At 34.5% G+C, this 18,654-nt stretch overlaps 1 protein-coding gene across 4 annotated transcripts in view; it reads left to right on the forward strand.

Annotated features, from left to right (window-relative positions):
• The window catches only part of MYO6 (myosin VI), a 241,014-nt gene that overhangs the window by 154,937 nt on the left and 67,423 nt on the right, over positions 1 to 18,654 (forward strand). For all 4 annotated transcript variants that reach the window (XM_074237348.1, XM_074237349.1, XM_074237350.1 and 1 more), the window contains exons 13-17: positions 160 to 304; positions 5,674 to 5,831; positions 9,739 to 9,830; positions 11,502 to 11,574; positions 14,399 to 14,526. In XM_074237348.1, the coding sequence (XP_074093449.1) occupies positions 160 to 304; positions 5,674 to 5,831; positions 9,739 to 9,830; positions 11,502 to 11,574; positions 14,399 to 14,526 (596 nt within the window). The remainder of the gene's footprint in view (positions 1 to 159; positions 305 to 5,673; positions 5,832 to 9,738; positions 9,831 to 11,501; positions 11,575 to 14,398; positions 14,527 to 18,654) is intronic.

An 18,654-nucleotide genomic window follows, 5' to 3' on the forward strand; every position in this document is an offset into this window, starting at 1 on the left:
TTAGTGCTTGAAAATGTTTCAGTTGAATTTGTTAGCTTTATAACTTTGCAGAGAATCAGATTTGACAACCATAATTAAAGGACTTTGGGGATATTTCTGTTAAATTCATCATTCATTAAAAATTAATCTATACTTTAAAAATGTGATATATTTTATTAGGTGGCTGTAACCTGAAGAACAAATCAACTCAGTCTTTGGAGTGTTGTGCTGAGTTGTTGGGTTTGGATCAAGATGATCTTCGAGTGAGTTTGACCACAAGAGTCATGCTTACAACAGCAGGGGGCACCAAAGGAACAGTTATAAAGTAAGTTTTTAAACCAATATAATTATATTCAAAAGATTTTAATGTAATTTTTTTCCTGAAAGTGTCTTGCTTTTGATAACATACTTCTTTTTCTTTTTCTTTTATAATTCTTCCAAAACTGAGTCATAGAATTATTATGCTTTTCTTAGGTTTTTTTTGGGAAAAATGGTGACTTTCATGTACATTGAAATTATTTAAAGTTTCTAAAAATTGAGTTCAGGGGTGCAGCTAGGTGGTGTACTGAGTAGAGAGCACTGGCCCTGGAGTCAGGAGGACCTGAGTTCAAATTCAGCCTCAGACACTTAATAATTACCTAGTGGTGTGGCCTTGGGCAAGTCACTTAACCCCATTGCCTTGCAAAAAAAAAACCTAAAAAAATAAATAAAAATTGAGTTCAGTAGAACCTGGTGTAGTCTCCCAAGAACCTAGGGTCATTTTCATAAGGCACTAAAGTGGGTGTTTAGTCTAATAACTGGTAACTTAAAGTGAATAAATGCAATTAGAAAGCTATATGAGACATCATACAAAGGTCTGGTTCAAAATAAATAAATACACACACACACAGACATATATATATATATATTTAAAAATGTAAATGGGGTCAGATGAGATGTCAGACAAGATAACAGTGGAAAATTTTCTTAAATTGCCTGTAAAATGTGAACAAATTAAAAGTGTAAGGGGCGGCTAGGTGGCATAGTGGATAAAGCACCGGCCTTGGAGTCAGGAGTACCTGGGTTCAAATCCGGTCTCAGACACTTAATAATTACCTAGCCGTGTGGCCTTGGGCAAGCCACTTAACCCCATTTGCCTTGCAAAAAAAACCTAAAAAAAAAGTGTATACAAGGTTGGGGAAGTGTGTGTGTGTGTGTGTGTGTGTGTGTGTGTGTGTGTGTGTGTGTGTGTACACATAGGCATATATATGTGTATATATATCTTTAAAGAACTGGTTATTTTACAGCATTTGTGAAGCAGCCATTTTAATCTAATTAATTATGATATATATACCAAGAAAAAAATGGTCTACTTCTTGGTTATGTCTAGGACTCAATCTTCTAGGAGCAGATGAAATAGCATTAGGAAGAAACTATATAGAGATAAAATAATAATAATAATAATAATAATAATAATAATAATAATAAATAATAATGTTTGTCCTTCATTCTCAAAAAAGACCACAACATCAGGGAGGTAATGCCATGATAAACACATGAATTGAATTGGAGTGAAGGGTGCTGTGCCAAGTCATTTTCTCCTCCAGAGTCATCTGGGTCCAGTGCCTGATAGGAATCAGAAGGACTGGAGATGACCCTGGATGAGAGGCAATCAATGTTTAGTGACTTGTCCAAGGTCACACAGCTAAGTAAGTGTCAAGTGCCTATGGTGGGATTTAAACTCCCATCTTCCTGATTCTTAAACCAGTACTGTATTCACTGCGCCACCAAGACCAGAATATTTATAGAAAGTGGGAGAGGGAAGCAGAGTTCAGGAGAATTCATAAAGTACAGTGTCATTGAAATCCAGAAAGTGCAGAATGTCCAGAAGAAAGATGTAATTTACAAAGTTAAATACCACAGAGAGGTCAAGGAGAATGAGGTCCAAGAAAGGCTGATGAAAATTAGAAGGAGCATTGACTTTGTAATCTGAAAATCTATGTTCAAATTCTGCCTCTAATCCATACTACCTTTGGGATCCTTGGGCAAGTACAATATAATACAATATAATATTAGGCACATGCCAAACACTGTCTAAAGCACTGAGGATATAAATAAGGTAACAAAAGATAATCTCTGTCCATTAACTTATATTCTAATGGGAGAAGACACTTAAGGGAAAAGGGAGGAAATAAGAGGTTAGGAAGAATTGGGTTTGTTTTTTTTTTTTTTTTTTTGGCTCTACCCTCTAATCCTCTAGTCAGAGGGTGAGAGGCAGCTTACAGTACTGATAAGTTGTGAGAACTAAAACTAAAATCATCTCCATGACTATTTTCTTGGTGATAAACTTATCCTTATAAGGGTGGGGATAAGCTTATCTTTATAAAGATACTGATGATGGAAGAGTCAAAACCAGGCAATGTCCTTGAAGAATAATGAAGTCACTTAATTTCCCTGGGCCTCAGTGTTTTCATCTATAAAATTGTATTAGATTATCTGTGAGGTCCCCTATAGTTCTTAGTATTTGATCTATGATAATTGATAACTTTATATATATAGGAAGTTGGATTGCAAGGAATTGAGGAATAAATAATTGATAAAGAAATGGAGACATGGGGTGGCTAGGTGGCGCAGTGGATAGAGCGCTGGCCCTAGAGTGAGGAGTACCTGAGTTTAAATCTGGCCTCAGACACTTAATAATTATCTAGCTGTGTGGCCTTGGGCAAGCCACTTAACCCCATTGCCTTGAAAAAACTAAAAACTGAAAAAAAAAGAAATGGAGACAGCTAGTGTAGATTCCTTTTCCAAAAAAAAAAAAACTTTAATGAAAAGGAGAAAAGACATGAGAATAAAAATGAAGATAGGATGAAGAGGTTCATTTTGGCAAAGGAAATAAGATATTTCTTTCTTTGAGACTAGAAAAGGTTAATTTTACAGGGGAAGACAAAGTAAAATTGTTTAAAGGGTAGACAGAAGAGAATTGGAGGATTGTATATCAAACAACTTTAATCTCACCTAGGGTGTGAGCCTGGAGTTTTGTCCTAGTGGAGGAAGGATATACTTTCTTTTGAGGAATATTCTACTCACCTAGGCTAACTACCCACAGGATATTCTGAACTAGTGATTATGATATGTTGTTGGCCTGGAGACCTGTACCATATGGGATGTCCAGAATCAATGTGGAATCATTGGAGGACAGTCAGACAAGGGCATCAGTAGTATATTGCCCAAACTCCTCTCATAATAAACTCATCCTTAGCTCTTTCCCAGTCCCTGTTTTCACCTTAGTACTCTGTATTGTTAACATAATCCCATTTGTCCTAAATCTGTACTTCTTTCCTTCCATATTTTGATGCTTATGAAGATATCTCCTGAAGATATTTCTAGATACCTTCTGACATAGGTCAAAAAGGAAGAATTGCCATATTCCTTAATCCCTATTGCTACTTTCAGATCTTTTTTCTGCCACATCACTCAGTGACTACATTTTTTTCCCTTTAAAGATGACTCTAGTCTGTCCATATCTTTTATTCGTAGACTTCTGTCACCATTCCTTTGCTAAAGTCCAGAATTTTTTCTAGCCCAATTCTTACCTCCTTTGTATACAATGATTTTTCAATTTCTCAATTTACTCATCCTCTGATCTTTCATCTATCTTCTCCATTTTACCTCATTCATGAATAGCAGTAGTCATACCTTACACCATTTCCACCATAATTAATTAAACTTGCTTATTTGTGATATTCATTTTTAGTTTTCTCATCTGTAAAATAAAAGAATTAATGTATATTACTCTGAGATCTCTTTCATATCTAAAATGAATGATTTCATGGGTAGATTAGAGTAGAAATTGTTGGGAAGACTGCTTCTTCCTTTTGGTTTTCTTATATAAAAGAACTTTAAGATCCAGTGGCATTTTACATATATCTTTAAGAAATTGAAATTGTTCAGTTAAGAATTTTATACTACTTCCTCTCTTCTTTTTATTATCTGCTACTTATGAAGACCTAGTTTCCATTGGGTGACTCTTTATCCCTGTACCCTTCATAGTTGCAGTGAAGGGGAATTGGAATGCTCCTTGTTCCCCATTGCTACTTCCTGATTATTTTTCTACTTCTATCACTTACCAGTTTCTCCTTTGAGCATCATGGGATTCAAATTTATCATGTAATCCAGATCCTGGTGACTGTTATCTAATGGACTTTATGCTATTCTTCCTCTTTTTTTTAATGTACTGAGTCCCAGGCTCATAGCCTTCATTTCTGTCACATCTCTGACTTATCATGTCCCCACTTTGCTCAACTTTCAAGAGCTGTGCCTTCATTCTATTTCAGCCATTCTAGTTCAACCATTCAAGAATAGTTATACCCTTGATCTATTCAAGTTGAGAAATCTGAGGTTCTTGTATCTGATCATAATGTCTTTTAGATTCTCTGTCCTCTTTGTTTCTCCTCATTCTCATTTTGATTTCTAGGCCATCTTTGCTCAGTCTATACTTTCCTCCTTTCCTACTATCAATCTCTTGATGAACCAGTTAAATTCTCTTCTTTTTTCTTGAATCACTTAATACTTTGTCCCATGACCAATTATACCTTTAAGGAACCACCTTTCTCCATCCCTCTTACCCCCAGATTATTCCTACTAGTCACCTTCTTTGATTCTACTCACATGCTAGTAAATGAAAATGTAGGATATCATGAAATAATGATGACTGTGGCCACTACAAATTCATGCTATTTAATTTCATCTGTGTTCTCAGTGCAAAAAGCCACTCCTCTTTTTCCTCCCTGATTTATTCATTATCTCACTTATCACAGTTTCTATTCCAAATCTTTTTTTCTTTAGGCTTATCATGTGTTCCTTTCCTTTCACCTTCTTAGCTGAGGACTATGGCTAATACTTCACAGAAAAATTAATTGAGGTCATTTATTGTTATAATATATATGTATGTATTATATCCTTCTGAAATAGTATAGTGTAGATATTATTTCTTCACTCATTCTGGTTTTTGATGAAGAGGCAGCTCTTTTGCTTCCTAAGCCTAATAACTATATATATAACTTCAATCTCATTCTTTCCAATCTTCTCCAATACAATCCCTTAAGCATAATTTGAGAAAGTAGTTTGAACTCAATGCCTCCCCTTCCTCTTAGCATATCAAAAATACAACTTGCCATCTTTTCTTCAAACTCTCCTATTACTTTTGAGGGTACTACCATCTTCCAGTCACCCAGGCTCACAACCTTGGTTCATCTGTGTTTCCTTTCTTGCACTCATTCTACATATTCAATCTCTTGCCAAGTCTTGTAGTTTCTACCTTTACAAGATCTCATGTATACATCCTTTTCTTTCTCCTCACTATACCTCACTCCCATGGTGATAACTTTCCTGAAAGTAGAGTAGGTCTGTTGCTGGGTGCCATACCTGAAACATTTATGCAAGGATGTAACATCCCAGAGCATGTTTTTTTGTTGACATAATTCTTAAAAATACAGGATTACCTCTATTCCCTACATGAGACAGTGAAAGGATATATTGTGTAATGGAGTTATAAAAATATATCTCCTGTATTGAGTCTGATCTAATATATTTAAGTGGATTTATTTATTGACTTAACAGTACATTTTTAGTCATAGACAAAGACTGTAATATTGTATGCCTTGAATTATTTTTATGAAATGTTTAAACATTTTTGTATCTGTATTTGTTTTGTAGGGTACCCCTGAAGGTAGAGCAAGCCAACAATGCACGTGATGCTTTGGCAAAAACTGTCTATAGTCATCTTTTTGATCATGTGGTAAACAGAGTAAATCAGTGTTTTCCTTTTGAAACATCATCATTTTTTATTGGAGTACTAGATATTGCTGGTTTTGGTAAGTTTGATGTGCTTTTATATTTTCTTAAGGTTGCCAAACCTTTTCTGGCATGCTGTCATTATATATCATAGAGGTTTAGCTGTCAAACTCTCTGATTCTTGGAGGATTACTCCTTAATGATTCTTGGAATCCACAAAAGGTCATCTGAGGGAATCAGTGAAAGTAACTCCCCTCCCCCTTCTCTTCTTCCTACCACTGACACTAGTAAACTTGGCTCTATTTTCTTGCAATTCTCTGCTATTCTCCCTTTCATCTGTGCCCTCTGAGAATTATCCTCTTTTGTGGTAAAAGGAAAAAATGTGGGACTTAGTCAGCTATTGATGCTAGCTATGTGACTTTACCTCAAGGGTTTCAGCTAGAGAGTTTTCAAGGTATTTTCCAACTCTGTATTTATAGTTGTGTGAAATTTGATCTCTTACTTTCAACTTGCTCACCAAAACCAAAATTTTTCCTGGCAAAAATTCTTGGCATTCACTCCAAAGCCTATTCTTTCTTTCACACTGGGCTAGGAGAAGGAATAAGGATATTTGCTCTTTTCACTGCTGTTTTCATATATGCCTGCTGAATAATTCAAACATTTCTTCTTCTTTAAAGTTGACTTGATTTTTTTCCCAGATCTTTGCTCCCTTATAACCCCACTAGGTACTGCACAGTTTATTCAACTTTTCTTTTCATGACTTCTCCTCTCTTCTCCTCAGCCTTGTCAGGTTTTGTAACCTGAGTGATTATGTTTATCTTTTCTTTCCTTACTTCTTTTCCTCCTATCTCCCATAACCTATTCCTCCCAAGCTTGGCTGAATTCACCCCATTACTGTAATTCCTAGTCATGATTCTGCTTGTTTATTATATATTTTTCTTAATGTAATATTTTCTTACATGTATCTATATTTTTATTTTATGGATTAAAATAGTTAGCAGGTTGTATAGAGATGAAATTTTTTTGACTTTTGTCTTATTTCAGTGACATAATTATATCTAGAACTGGATAGCTAATATACATCTTAAACTCAGCATGTCCAAAACTGAGCTAATTTTTTCCCCCCAATCGCTCCTAATTTCTCTGTTGTTGTAGAGGACAAAACATTTTCTCCGTCCTTCAAGCTTGAAACTCAAGTGTCTTCCTCAACTCTTCACACTCTCTCACTCCTCCATCCAATATTTTACCAAGGTCTGACAATTTCACCTTTGCAGCATCTCTCAAGTATACCCTCTTCTCTCCTCTGACAGTGGTCCCACTCTAGGTCAAACTCTTATCACATTATTATGGATTTTTGCTATAACCTCCTGTTGCATCTGCCTGCCTCAAGTTTCTTTCCCATTTCAGTGCCTCCTTTATTCAGTCAACAAAATAAATTTTCTAAAACTTAGGGACCATGCCAGTTCCCCTTATTCAATAAACTTCCTTCAGGATCAAATGCAAAATCCTTTCATGATTCTCTCATAACAAAGCCCCTTATAACTTAGACTCCTAATTTTCCAGTCTTCTTATACTTTACTCCTTGACCCATACTTTTTGATTCAGTGACACTGGCCTTCTTAGTGTCCCATAAAAAAGAAATTCCATCTCTTGATTCCAGATATTTTGCTCTGACTGTTCTCATGCTTGGAATGTTATCCCATCTCAACTCTTATCTCCTGGTTTCCCTGACTTCTTTTGAACTCTAGCTAAAATTCCATTTTCCACAGAAATCCTTTTTTTTTAGATCCTCTTAATTCTATTTCAATTTCTCTGTTAAATTTTTCCTATTTATTTTGTATATTACTGTTTAAACATATACGTTTGCTTGTTTTCTTCCAATTAGATTGCAACCTTCTTGAGTACAGAGTTTATCTAGTCTCCATTTTATTTCCTAGCTCATAGTATAGTGACTGATACATAGTAGGCACTTAGTGGTTATTTATTGTCTATGTTCTTTGAAAACAGCCTGATAATGAAAGTGTATCTAAACCTCTCTCTCTTTTTTTTAGAGTTTATTTATTTTGAGTTTTACAATTTTCCACCATTCTTGCTTCCCTCCCCCCCCACAGAAGGCATTCTGTTGGTCTTTACACTGTTTCCATGGTATACATTGATCTCAGTTGAATGTGATGAGAGAGAAATCATATCCTTAAGGAAGAACAATTAAAATATGAGATAGCAAAATTACATAATAAGATAATGGTTTTCTTTTCCAATTTGAAGGCAATAGTCTTTGGTCTTTGTTCAAACTCCACAATTCTTTCTCTGGATACAGATGGTATTCTCCATTGCAGATAACCCAAAATTATCCCTGGTTGTTAAAGTGATGGAATGAGCAAGTCCATCAAGATTGATCATCACCCCTATGTTGCTGTTAAGGTGTGCAATGTTTTTCTGGTTCTGCTCATCTCTCTCAGCATCAGTTCATACAAATCCTTCCAGGCTTCCCTTAACTCCCATCCCCCCTCTTTTCTAATGGAACAACACTGTTCCATGACATACATATACCACAGTTTGTTAAGCCATTCCCCAATTGAAGGACATTCACTTAATTTCCAATTCTTTGCCACCACAAGCAGGGCTGCTATGAATATTTTTGTGCAAGTGATGTTTTTACCCTTTTTCAACATCTCATTAGGGTATAGACCCAGTAGTATGGACCCCCTCTCTCCTTATTATATTCAGAGTCAAGAAATGCATGAGATAATTGCTCTGAGGTATTTTGATGTGTTGCAGTCAAGTTGAGGAAGTTAGAGTTTCAGAACTGTTTTCATCATGAAAAATGATGAATCTCTGAGATTATGATATACAGGAAAGCAACCCATTGGGAAATGATGAGCACCCTCTATGTAAATGGGGGAGGATATGGGGGGAGGAGTTCAGATGTCTTTCCCCTATCTTCTATAATCGCAGGGAGGGAGGAGTCCCATGTGCAAGAACTTAGAGACAGATGAACCAATTAGAGGCTATTACAATAATAGTCTAGGAGCTGAAGAGGACTAGAACTAAGGTGTTGGCTGTGACATGAGGGAGGGGACAGATGTGAGATGTTATATAGATTGGACAAAGCTGCATCTAGGTATATGTGAAGAATGAGGGAGAGGGAGAAATCATTGTTATAGGAGTGGTATTCTACATTAAATAAAGTACTGTACTACTAATTATAGTTGAATATATTTTGTGCTGTTTTACAGTATCAAGCATGGTTCTGCTCCTAGATAGTAGTTGATAGTCAAACATTTATTAGATGCCTTCTGTGTCCTAGGTAGGAAACAAAACAAAAAGAGGAATACAGAACATAAAAAGAAAATAAAAAGTTAGGGGGAAGAAGGAAAAGAGAAGATATTTGGGGAAGGCATAATGAAGTCTAGAAGAGTAGAAAATGAAAAGATAAGCTGCTCTGCGTACCTTCCTCTAATGGAAGATCTGGTAAAACTCAGCCCTGCCCATTCTATACTCTGTCCTATTTTGCAGGGTGGGGGGGGGGAAGAATTGCTACCAGGGGCAGGTACCTGAGATGAGAATTTCAGGGTGTTGTGATGTTGCAGGGTAATGAGATTCTGATGATTTCCAGAGGAGTAGGTGGGAAATGATGCAGCTCAACAGTTATACTTGGTTTTTGTGTCTTTCTGTGAAAAATTGCTTTTTTCCCCCAGTGCTATGCTGAATAAAACTTCAATGCAATACAGCTATTTTTAAAGAATGTATTTCAGAAATTTAATGCAGCATATCTTTTTCTAACCAGTTCATGTTTTTACTAGAATTTAAGTCTCAGGATGAGTATTATCATGATAGTATAGAAAAGTGAATGTTATTTACAACCATTGATTTTTGTCTAATCTGGTTTTAAGTCTTTTGTGCAATTAAAACTTATTTTAAGAAAAATTTATGCTATTTGTCTGAGAAGGATTATTCACTATAATTTTTTTTATTTTTCTCTTTCAGAGTACTTTGAACACAACAGTTTTGAACAGTTTTGCATCAACTATTGTAATGAAAAGCTACAACAGTTTTTCAATGAAAGGATTTTGAAGGAGGTAATTACAATATGCCTAATGGTTAAATTATAATATAGATTTTTAGAGGACAAAAGTAAAGTGGTTTTGGTTTGTTTGATTTGCTAAACATATTATTATTGAATTTCACCAAAACTGCTGAATATAATTTCTCCATATTTTACTCCAATTCCTTTTTTAGGAACTTTAAAAATCTGATCTGTATATCTTTGTATTTTTATATTTTTGTAAAGTTTCATATAATATATATTTGAAATTTAGTAAAGCATTAAAGTGGTATAATTTTCTTACAAAATTTTCATTAGTATAGCCTACATTGGGTATAAAAATTTCTAAATATTTAGATATTTCTCTATTTCATTTCTTAAGTGAATTTAGGATCATAGATCTAGATACCTTTGCAACTATTGCAGGTTGTAACCCATTTATGCTTTCTTATCCTTTAGGATTCTTATCTATATCTTACTCTAAATCCTCCAAAGAGAATCTATACAAAGTCTTGACAATCACCATCTAAATTTTTTTTTAACATTAAATTGGCATTAGTGTGGCATGTGGAGTTCCTTTTTTGGTATTCTTTGTTTTTAATACATGACTAACTCATTTTATTTTCCAAATATAAATTTCTTCATCCTCTTTGACTTTTTTTCATGCACTCCTTGGTCCCAATCTTCTCTGTTTTTCCCATATGATATTTCATTGTCTATCTCTCTAGCTTTTCACTAACTGTCCCCTATGCCTGGAATAAATTTCCTCTTCACTTCCATCTTATTGAATCCCACCTATAGAATTCTTGAAGAGGCAGCTCAAATACCATCATATACTCAAAGCCACAGTTTGCTAAGCCATTCCCCAATTGAAGGATTCCAATTCTTTGCCACCACAAAAAGGGCTGCTATGAATATTTTTGTGCAAATGATGTTTGTACCCTTTTTCATCATCTCTTCAGGGTATAGACCCAGTAGTGGTATTGCTGGATCAAAGGGTATTCACATTTTTGTTGCCCTTTGGTCATAGTTCCAAATTTCTCTCCAGAAAGTTTGGATGAGTTCACAGCTCCACCAACAATCTGGTGTCCCAGATTTTCCACAACCCTTCCAACAAAGTTCATTATCCTTTCTGGTCATATTGGCCAGTCTGAGAGGTGTGAGGTGGTACCTCAGAGAAGCTTTAATTTGCAAGAAATTTTCTTTTTTAAATGCCATCAAATGGTGGCAAGTGTATAAAATAGGTGTAGTTCAATCTTGTAGGTTTATAGTATTTTTTAGAGAGTTGCTTTGCTTATTTTGCTTATCTTAGGTTCCATTACTTGATATTTATATGGCTGATAATGTATAAATTGCACATGGACATGTTTCTCTATATGTGATTTATATATTCGATTTTTTTGGGGGGGGGCTATTGACTCAATTTCCTGGGAGAATAATTGGTTATGTATTCCCTAAGAGCAAGGGATTTCTCTTTTCACTGTTCAGTGGTGTGAATTTTTTCATTTATTGTATTTTATCTTTAGCATCTAACAGTGCTTGGTGCATAGTAAGTGCCTAGTAAATATTTGTTGATTGAGCATCTGCTTTGTTAGTGCAATATAAATACTCAATTATTAATTATACTCTAACAAGCATAAAGCACTGAAGCGGTTTTATGCCTCAAGAAACATCCTTATCTATAATTAATTTCGTTTTTATTTAGGAACAAGAGCTCTATCAAAAAGAAGGCTTAGGAGTCAATGAAGTGCACTATGTGGATAATCAAGACTGTATTGGTATGTCTTTTTTGACTATTTTTGAGAAATATGACAGGTTATAATTCATTTTCTTTAGACTGGATTTTGATACTTAATCTTTTTCTTTAATTTATTTTTATTTAAGGCAATGGGGTTAAGTGACTTGCCCAAGGCTAGGCAATTATAAAGTGTTTGAGACTGAATTTGAACTCAGGTCCTTCTGACTCCAGGGCTCTGTTGACACTTCATCTTGCTGTTTTCCCAGTCTATGTCTATTAAACATTTTAGCTAGTGGAAATAAAGATGTGATTGGTTATTGAGAAAAGTCTCATTTTTCTAATACTACCTTTTGGAAGGGATTTTTTCTACTCAACCCTCTGGCTTTAGTTTAAAGTTTTCAAAAGACTATTCTAATTTGTTTAATGATTTTGACTTTTTATGTGAGTAGTATGTTAAAACAAAATTAGGAACTTAAGAATAAATACATTTTTAATTACACTAAAATAGATTAAAATAATAATAAAAGCAGCTATATGAAGACAAGATAATTTTTGATCCGCTGAACATATTTCCTTTTCTGTCATTGCATGTAACAAGGGGACCAGTTTTATTTTACATAACAGACAGTATGTGAGCTTCCCAGAGATATCAAAGGAAGGATTTATCTCGTAATTCCCTTCTTGTGTGGTTTTGGAATCAATTTGCTTTTCTGTGACTGAGAATATGACTACCGTTGTGACTAGGATACTTATATTTGTTAGAACATTGTACATTAAAGTGAATAATTGCTTCCTATGAGTCTTTTTTTTTCTGATAGCAGCAGTTACTATTATCCTCATTACCTAATCAGCACCACCCATTCTTAGTGTTCACTACAAATGTTAAGAAAAAGTTTCTTTTTAAACTTGGCCTTCCACTTTCTATACTATGAGTGAGAACTAGGTAAAATACAATAATTATGGGAACTTATGTGAGTGTAATACTTTTTTTTCAAGGCAATGGGGTTAAGTGGCTTACCCAAGGCCACACAGCTTGGTAATTATTGTGTCTGAGACCGGATTTGAACCCAGGTACTCCTGACTCCAAGGCCAGTGCTTTATCCACTATGCCACCTAGCCACCCTACCTTTCTTGGGCTCTTAACTCAAATTCCAAGTCTCTTCTATAGAATATATCTTAACCCATAATAATTTCATTATCATTTGAACTATAACACTTATTTTCTTTATCTCTTATGTGATACTTTTCAGATATTGCCTTGTATTATATTTCTGTGAATGGCTATTCTTCCAGATAAACTTGAATGTCCTAGCATAATGAACTCAGGTCTTGTACTCCTTAACAATGTTTTTGCACATAGGAAATGCTTTGTAAAAAATTTCATTTCACAAAATTAATGAATTAAAAATTTTCAGTTCATTTTTTCATCATGACAAACATATGGACATGTCATAATATTGTAGATTTAGAACTGAAAGGAACTTTGGATACTGTTTAGTTCAGTACCCCATTTTATAGATGAGAATAATGATATCCAAAGAAGTTAAGTAGTTTTTCTAGAATTACTTAGGTAAACAAATGATCGAGTTTGGATTTGAGCTTTGATTTTTCAGCGATTTTATATACACTACAGAACAAACCATGAGAGTAGACAGGATAACCATTATTATTCATGCTTTTTGCTTAAACATATTAAGGGATAGTGTATTTGTGATTTGCCTAAGATCATATATTCCCTTTAACCTTTCAAATTTAAAGATCTTTAAATTGAAAACAAAGGAAGGGGCGGCTAGGTGGCATAGTGGATAAAGCACTGGCCTTGGAGGCAGGAGTACCTGAGTTCAAATCCGGTCTCAGACACTAAATAATTTCCTAGCTGTGTGGCCTTGGGCAAGCCACTTAACCCCATTTGCCCTGCAAAAAACCTAAAAAAAAGAAAGAAAACAAAGGAAGATTGAGAAAACTCATGACATATATGTGCCAAGATATTGATTAACTGCTGTGTAGGAAGAATAACAATAAAGATTCCTAGAAAATTATTAGTGGGAAAACACAAGAAAAGAGCCAGCAGGGTAATTCGTGGCTTCTGATGTTTGTAAATAAATACAGTCTGTGTGGATAATATGTCAAATGAAATCAAGATCTTAACACAGGCAAATTTGGCTTGCACAGGTGTCATCCTGGTGAGATAGGACTTAACTGTGAAATGTGACTTTAGAAAGGTATATTTTTTCAAAAGGCTAAATAAAAGGGAGAGAAGAATAGCACTGAATATTAAAAAAATATACTCTAGGTAAGCATCTCAAAGAGCATTTAGGTAATTAGAGGAAGAAACAAATGCAATATTTTTTGGTATTTACTAGAGATCATATACCTAGAAAGAAAAGAAAGATAGATTATGGGATATGCATGAAGACAAGATAAAACCATACCGGGGGAACTTATTTTATCTAGAAGAAGCCAAGTGATATGAAGAGGCAAGAAATTTGGAATGATTTGTTCTTTTTGTTCTGAAGTCTTATAAGTCTTGTATGTTTCTAAAAGTCTTGTTCTAAATGAGAAAAGGATGTTCTTTTTCCCTCTACCAGGTCTTCTCAACTAGTCCACAAAAAGAATAAGAAATTTCTTTTTTCCATGAAGTTTTAAAAACTTCAAATAACTTTATTAAGTCCATTGTGCTAACATTTTTCAATGGACTATAATGACAATTTTTTTTGCTGTAAAAATAGCATAGAATACTAATAGACTATTTAGTATGTTCTAGTTTGTGTTCAGTGTGTTGTTAACATTTCTTTTAGTGCTATAAACTTTGTGCTTAGTTACAGTTGTCATCATTTTGAATGTTTGCTTTTTCATTTAATTAGATTTAATTGAAGCCAAATTAGTTGGAGTACTGGATATTTTGGATGAAGAAAATCGTCTTCCTCAACCAAGTGATCAGCATTTTACAGCTGTGGTTCATCAGAAGCACAAGGACCATTTTCGCCTTACTGTAAGTTTACTGTCAGAAACTAATTAGTCTTACAAAAAGATTTAATTTAGTGAAGAGGAGAGTGAGGACTCATTCTTTTGAAGAAGCCTTAATGGAGGCTATCTCTATTGAGTAGGTATATGCCTGAAGAGTCTCAAGGGACATTTTAAATATTGTTTTTTAATAAATGTACATTTTTTAAAATTATAAATATTTATTATGTGATAAACTAAATGTAATAGTCAAGGCCTAAAGGGATAGCCCAATTTTCATTTTTTCCATTGGGGGAGGGATCGATGAAAAGGAAAGACATTTGTGCAATTTTCTGAATTAATCCCAGATGCACCCCTCTTCTAAATTCATTTTATCTAATTCATTTGTAGTTAGAATGAAAATTTTAGAATTAAGAATAGAAGATCTAGCATACTTTCTTCTATATTTCCTGTAAAATAATGATTGCTACATATAGATAATATGGTACTACACTTGGAATCAGTAAGAATTTGAGTTCAGGACTGCCTCTGGTACTTAGAAGCTATGTGACCTTGTGCAAATCATTTAATATTTGTGTATTTCAAATAACTCCATATGAATTATCTACTAAGTCATGATTTATTAGAAACTTTTAGGAATTTCCTACTCCAGCAGTTCCTCATGTGGATGAAATCTAGTTTTCTTTTTAAAACAAGCATTATTTGATGATCTTGTTGAAAATCCTTTATTTGGAGAAACAGCTTAGTGAAGTGAATAAAAGCCCTGGAATTCAAGTTTGAAAGACCAGGTTCAATATGGTCTCAGATACTCTTATTAGGTCTTTAAATCTAGACATGTGACTTAACTTTTCTTAACATAACTATCCTTACAAGTAGGGTTCATGATGTCTCCCAGGCTTGTTGTGAGGATCAAATGTTATAATATAGATAAAGTGCTGTATTTTTTTTTTGACAAGGCAATGGGGTTAAGTGACTTGCCCAAGGCCACACAGCTTAGGCAATTATGATGTCTGAGGCTGGATTTGAACTCAGATACTCCTGACTCTAGGGCCGGTGCTTTATCCACTGTGCCACCTAGCCACCCCATAAAGTGCTTAAAGCACTAGCTTTTACCATTATTAATAATTCCAAAAGGAAAATGTGATCCACCTTTCTTTTTAATTTTTTAAAATTATTCTTTGTTTCACCTTTCTAAAATAGATAGCTTTGACAAACTTTAAAGAACTTTAGAACTAAAAAGGACCCTAGAAATCATACCAGCCCCCTCAAAGATTCATTGAAATAAATCAAATACTTTCCCACTTATGAGTCATCAGTTAAAGACTTAGCAAGAATACATCTCTTCAGTTCACTGTTCTTAGTTTGAATGTAAGACATGTGTTTCCTTGATTGTTCAGTATGTTAAGGGATACCAGCTGCCAGAAAAGAAAAATTTAGAATGATGAAAGTATATGGTAAATGATATGGAAGTTAATATTTACAGTCATTACCAAACTGAGAGTTTTCCATGTTTTAAATTTTTAAATGTGATCCACCTTTTAGCTTAATTATTTCTATCAGTAGAAACACTATTTTATTCAGGCTTCTATTCTTGATGTCTCAGTATTATAGTTAGGAAGTGCTCCTTCTGTAAAGGTTACTGACTTCTGGAATTTCATACACTCCATTCTGGGCTTTTTCTTTCCATTGTCATTAATACATGAGTACAGGCCTTCCTGGTCAACCAGAAATTTCCATTGACAAGCTGTATATTGTTTCAATGGTATACTCTGAACTTTTTCCTTCCCTAGTGGAATGTATGCATTTGAAGGAAAGAATTATTTATTTCTGTATTCCCATTTTTGTGGTATAGCATAAAAGAAAAAGTATTCACATAAATCCTAGTGCTTTGTATGCAGAGGCTGCTTAATAAAACATTTGTAAATTTAAGTTGAAAAATCTTTTCCTGACATTCAAGGATCTTTATAATCTAACTTTACCATACCTTCCCAGTTTTATTTTGTAATACACATCTTCCAAATAGTCTTTGAAAATATTTTTTTAGTATATTTTGTTCTTGCATTGCCTTGAATTCTTTCTTTTTCTTTTTTTTTTTTTTTTTGATTTTTGCAAGGCAGTGGGGTTAAGTGACTTGCTCAAGGTCCCACAGCTAGGTAATTATTAAGTGTCTGAGGCCAGATTGGAACTGAGGTCCTCTTGACTCCAGGGTTGGTGCTCTATCCACTGCATCACCTAGCTCCCCCACCTCAAATTCTTATAGTAAACTTTTTTGCCATCAAATGAACCATTCATCCCTTGGAATGAAGAAAAGAAAGATAAAGAGCAGCTTTTAAAATTTTTTTTGCAAGGCAAATGGGGTTAAGTGACTTGCCCAAGGCCACACAGGTAGGTTAAGTGTCTGAGGCTGGATTTGAACTCAGGTACTCCTGACTCCAGGACTGGTGCTCTATCCACTGTGCCACCTAGCTGCCCCATAAAGAGCAGTTTGGGGGATCAGACTACCTGTTGACAGCAGTGCATTCGTAATTCTACACTCAGAACTCAACATCTTTGCAAAGTAACTTGCCACAAATTCTGTGCTTAAACCAAAATTAGATTACTCTCTGCTCTTGAACCATGTCCTACAACTTCTTTCCTCATGCGGTTCCCTGTAACTGGAGCATCACTTGCCTTTTATCTTTTAAATAACTTACTAAGGCAATCAAGCTCACTTCAGATGAAGTTTCTTGGGAAAATTTGGTAACCTCTCATCTGAGTAGAACTTTGCTACTTTTAAAACTGAAGATGGAGGCTAGCTAATTTTTATTTTCTATTCAATTGGATCTGTGATTTCATTGATTTGAGAATTCTCTCAATTGATGCTCCAGCCCTGCCTGTCCTGTGTGACAGTTCTCTGTGTTATCCTCAAATATTACTTGAAGATCTACCCAATGTACTGGAGTCCTTTCTTGCTTTTCCTGTCATCAGGAGAAGCTGTCCACTTACCTGTTTTTCTTGTTTTATGTTGCATTTTACTCATAGCTATTTTTAAATTTAAGAATTGCTTAAACTTTTGTTGTTTTTCTAATTCTGTAATCATTTTAGTTGTGATTGTTTAGAAACACGAGGTAGCATGGTGTACCAGGTATAAACTTTATATAGTACAGTGGATAGAGCCCTGACCCTAGAATCAGCGGTATCTGAGTTTACATCCAACCTCAGACACTTGAACTCAATAGCTCTGTGACCTTGGGAAAGTCATCTTTAAAAGAGAGGTATTAATCCCTGACCTGCCTGCCTTAAAGACTCTTGAAAACAAGTGAAATTCAAAGCACTGAAAGTAGTACACATATTTAAAAGAACAAGAATTTTTTCATAATAATGTATCAATGACTTTATTTGTAAAATAAGGGGTTTATACCACATGATCATTAATCTTCACATTATGCAGTTTTCTAAATTTAGGTTATTATTTCTGAAGATTCTGTGTACTACCAAAAATGAATAATATATTTTTATATAGAATAAATCTCAGAGTGGTAGCCTTTGTGCCTTGAATGAGCTCACTTATTAAGTAGAACAGGATTAATGAAATAATTAATCGTTTCTTTGGAAGTTTTTGAGCTTGATAGCAGCATTATCGTAAAGCATAAGGTAGTGGTTAGATACATTTATTTGGCAACAGGAAAGATCTGGGTTTGAATCCAATATCGGACACTTGGTGACTTATGGACCTTGGACAAGACAGTGAATCTTCCTGGGTTCTGTTTCTTTATAAAAAGAAAGATTAATTTAAATCATCTCAATGCCTCTTCATGGTATAAATCTGTGATAATCTATGAAATGTAGTTTGTCTGGGGTGGCTAGGTGGCAAAACAGATAGAGCATGGACCCTGGTGTCAGGAGTACCTGAGTTCAAATCCGGCCTTAGACACTTAATAATTACTAGCTGTGTGGCCTTGGGCAAGCCACTTAATCCCATTGCCTTGCAAAATCCTAAAAAAAAAATGTAGTTTGTCTTACAAAAGACATTGTTGAGTTTCAATATGGCCTTGATGTTTTGTATTTAGTTTTTCTATGAAATTATGATTTCTTGATATTTTATGTGTAATATATAAAGACAATATTTTATATATAATTTACTTTGTCCATGATATTGTCATAATATTTCATACAT

This window comes from Macrotis lagotis, chromosome 5 (genome assembly GCF_037893015.1).
Source record: "Macrotis lagotis isolate mMagLag1 chromosome 5, bilby.v1.9.chrom.fasta, whole genome shotgun sequence".
Taxonomy (NCBI): domain Eukaryota; kingdom Metazoa; phylum Chordata; class Mammalia; order Peramelemorphia; family Peramelidae; genus Macrotis; species Macrotis lagotis.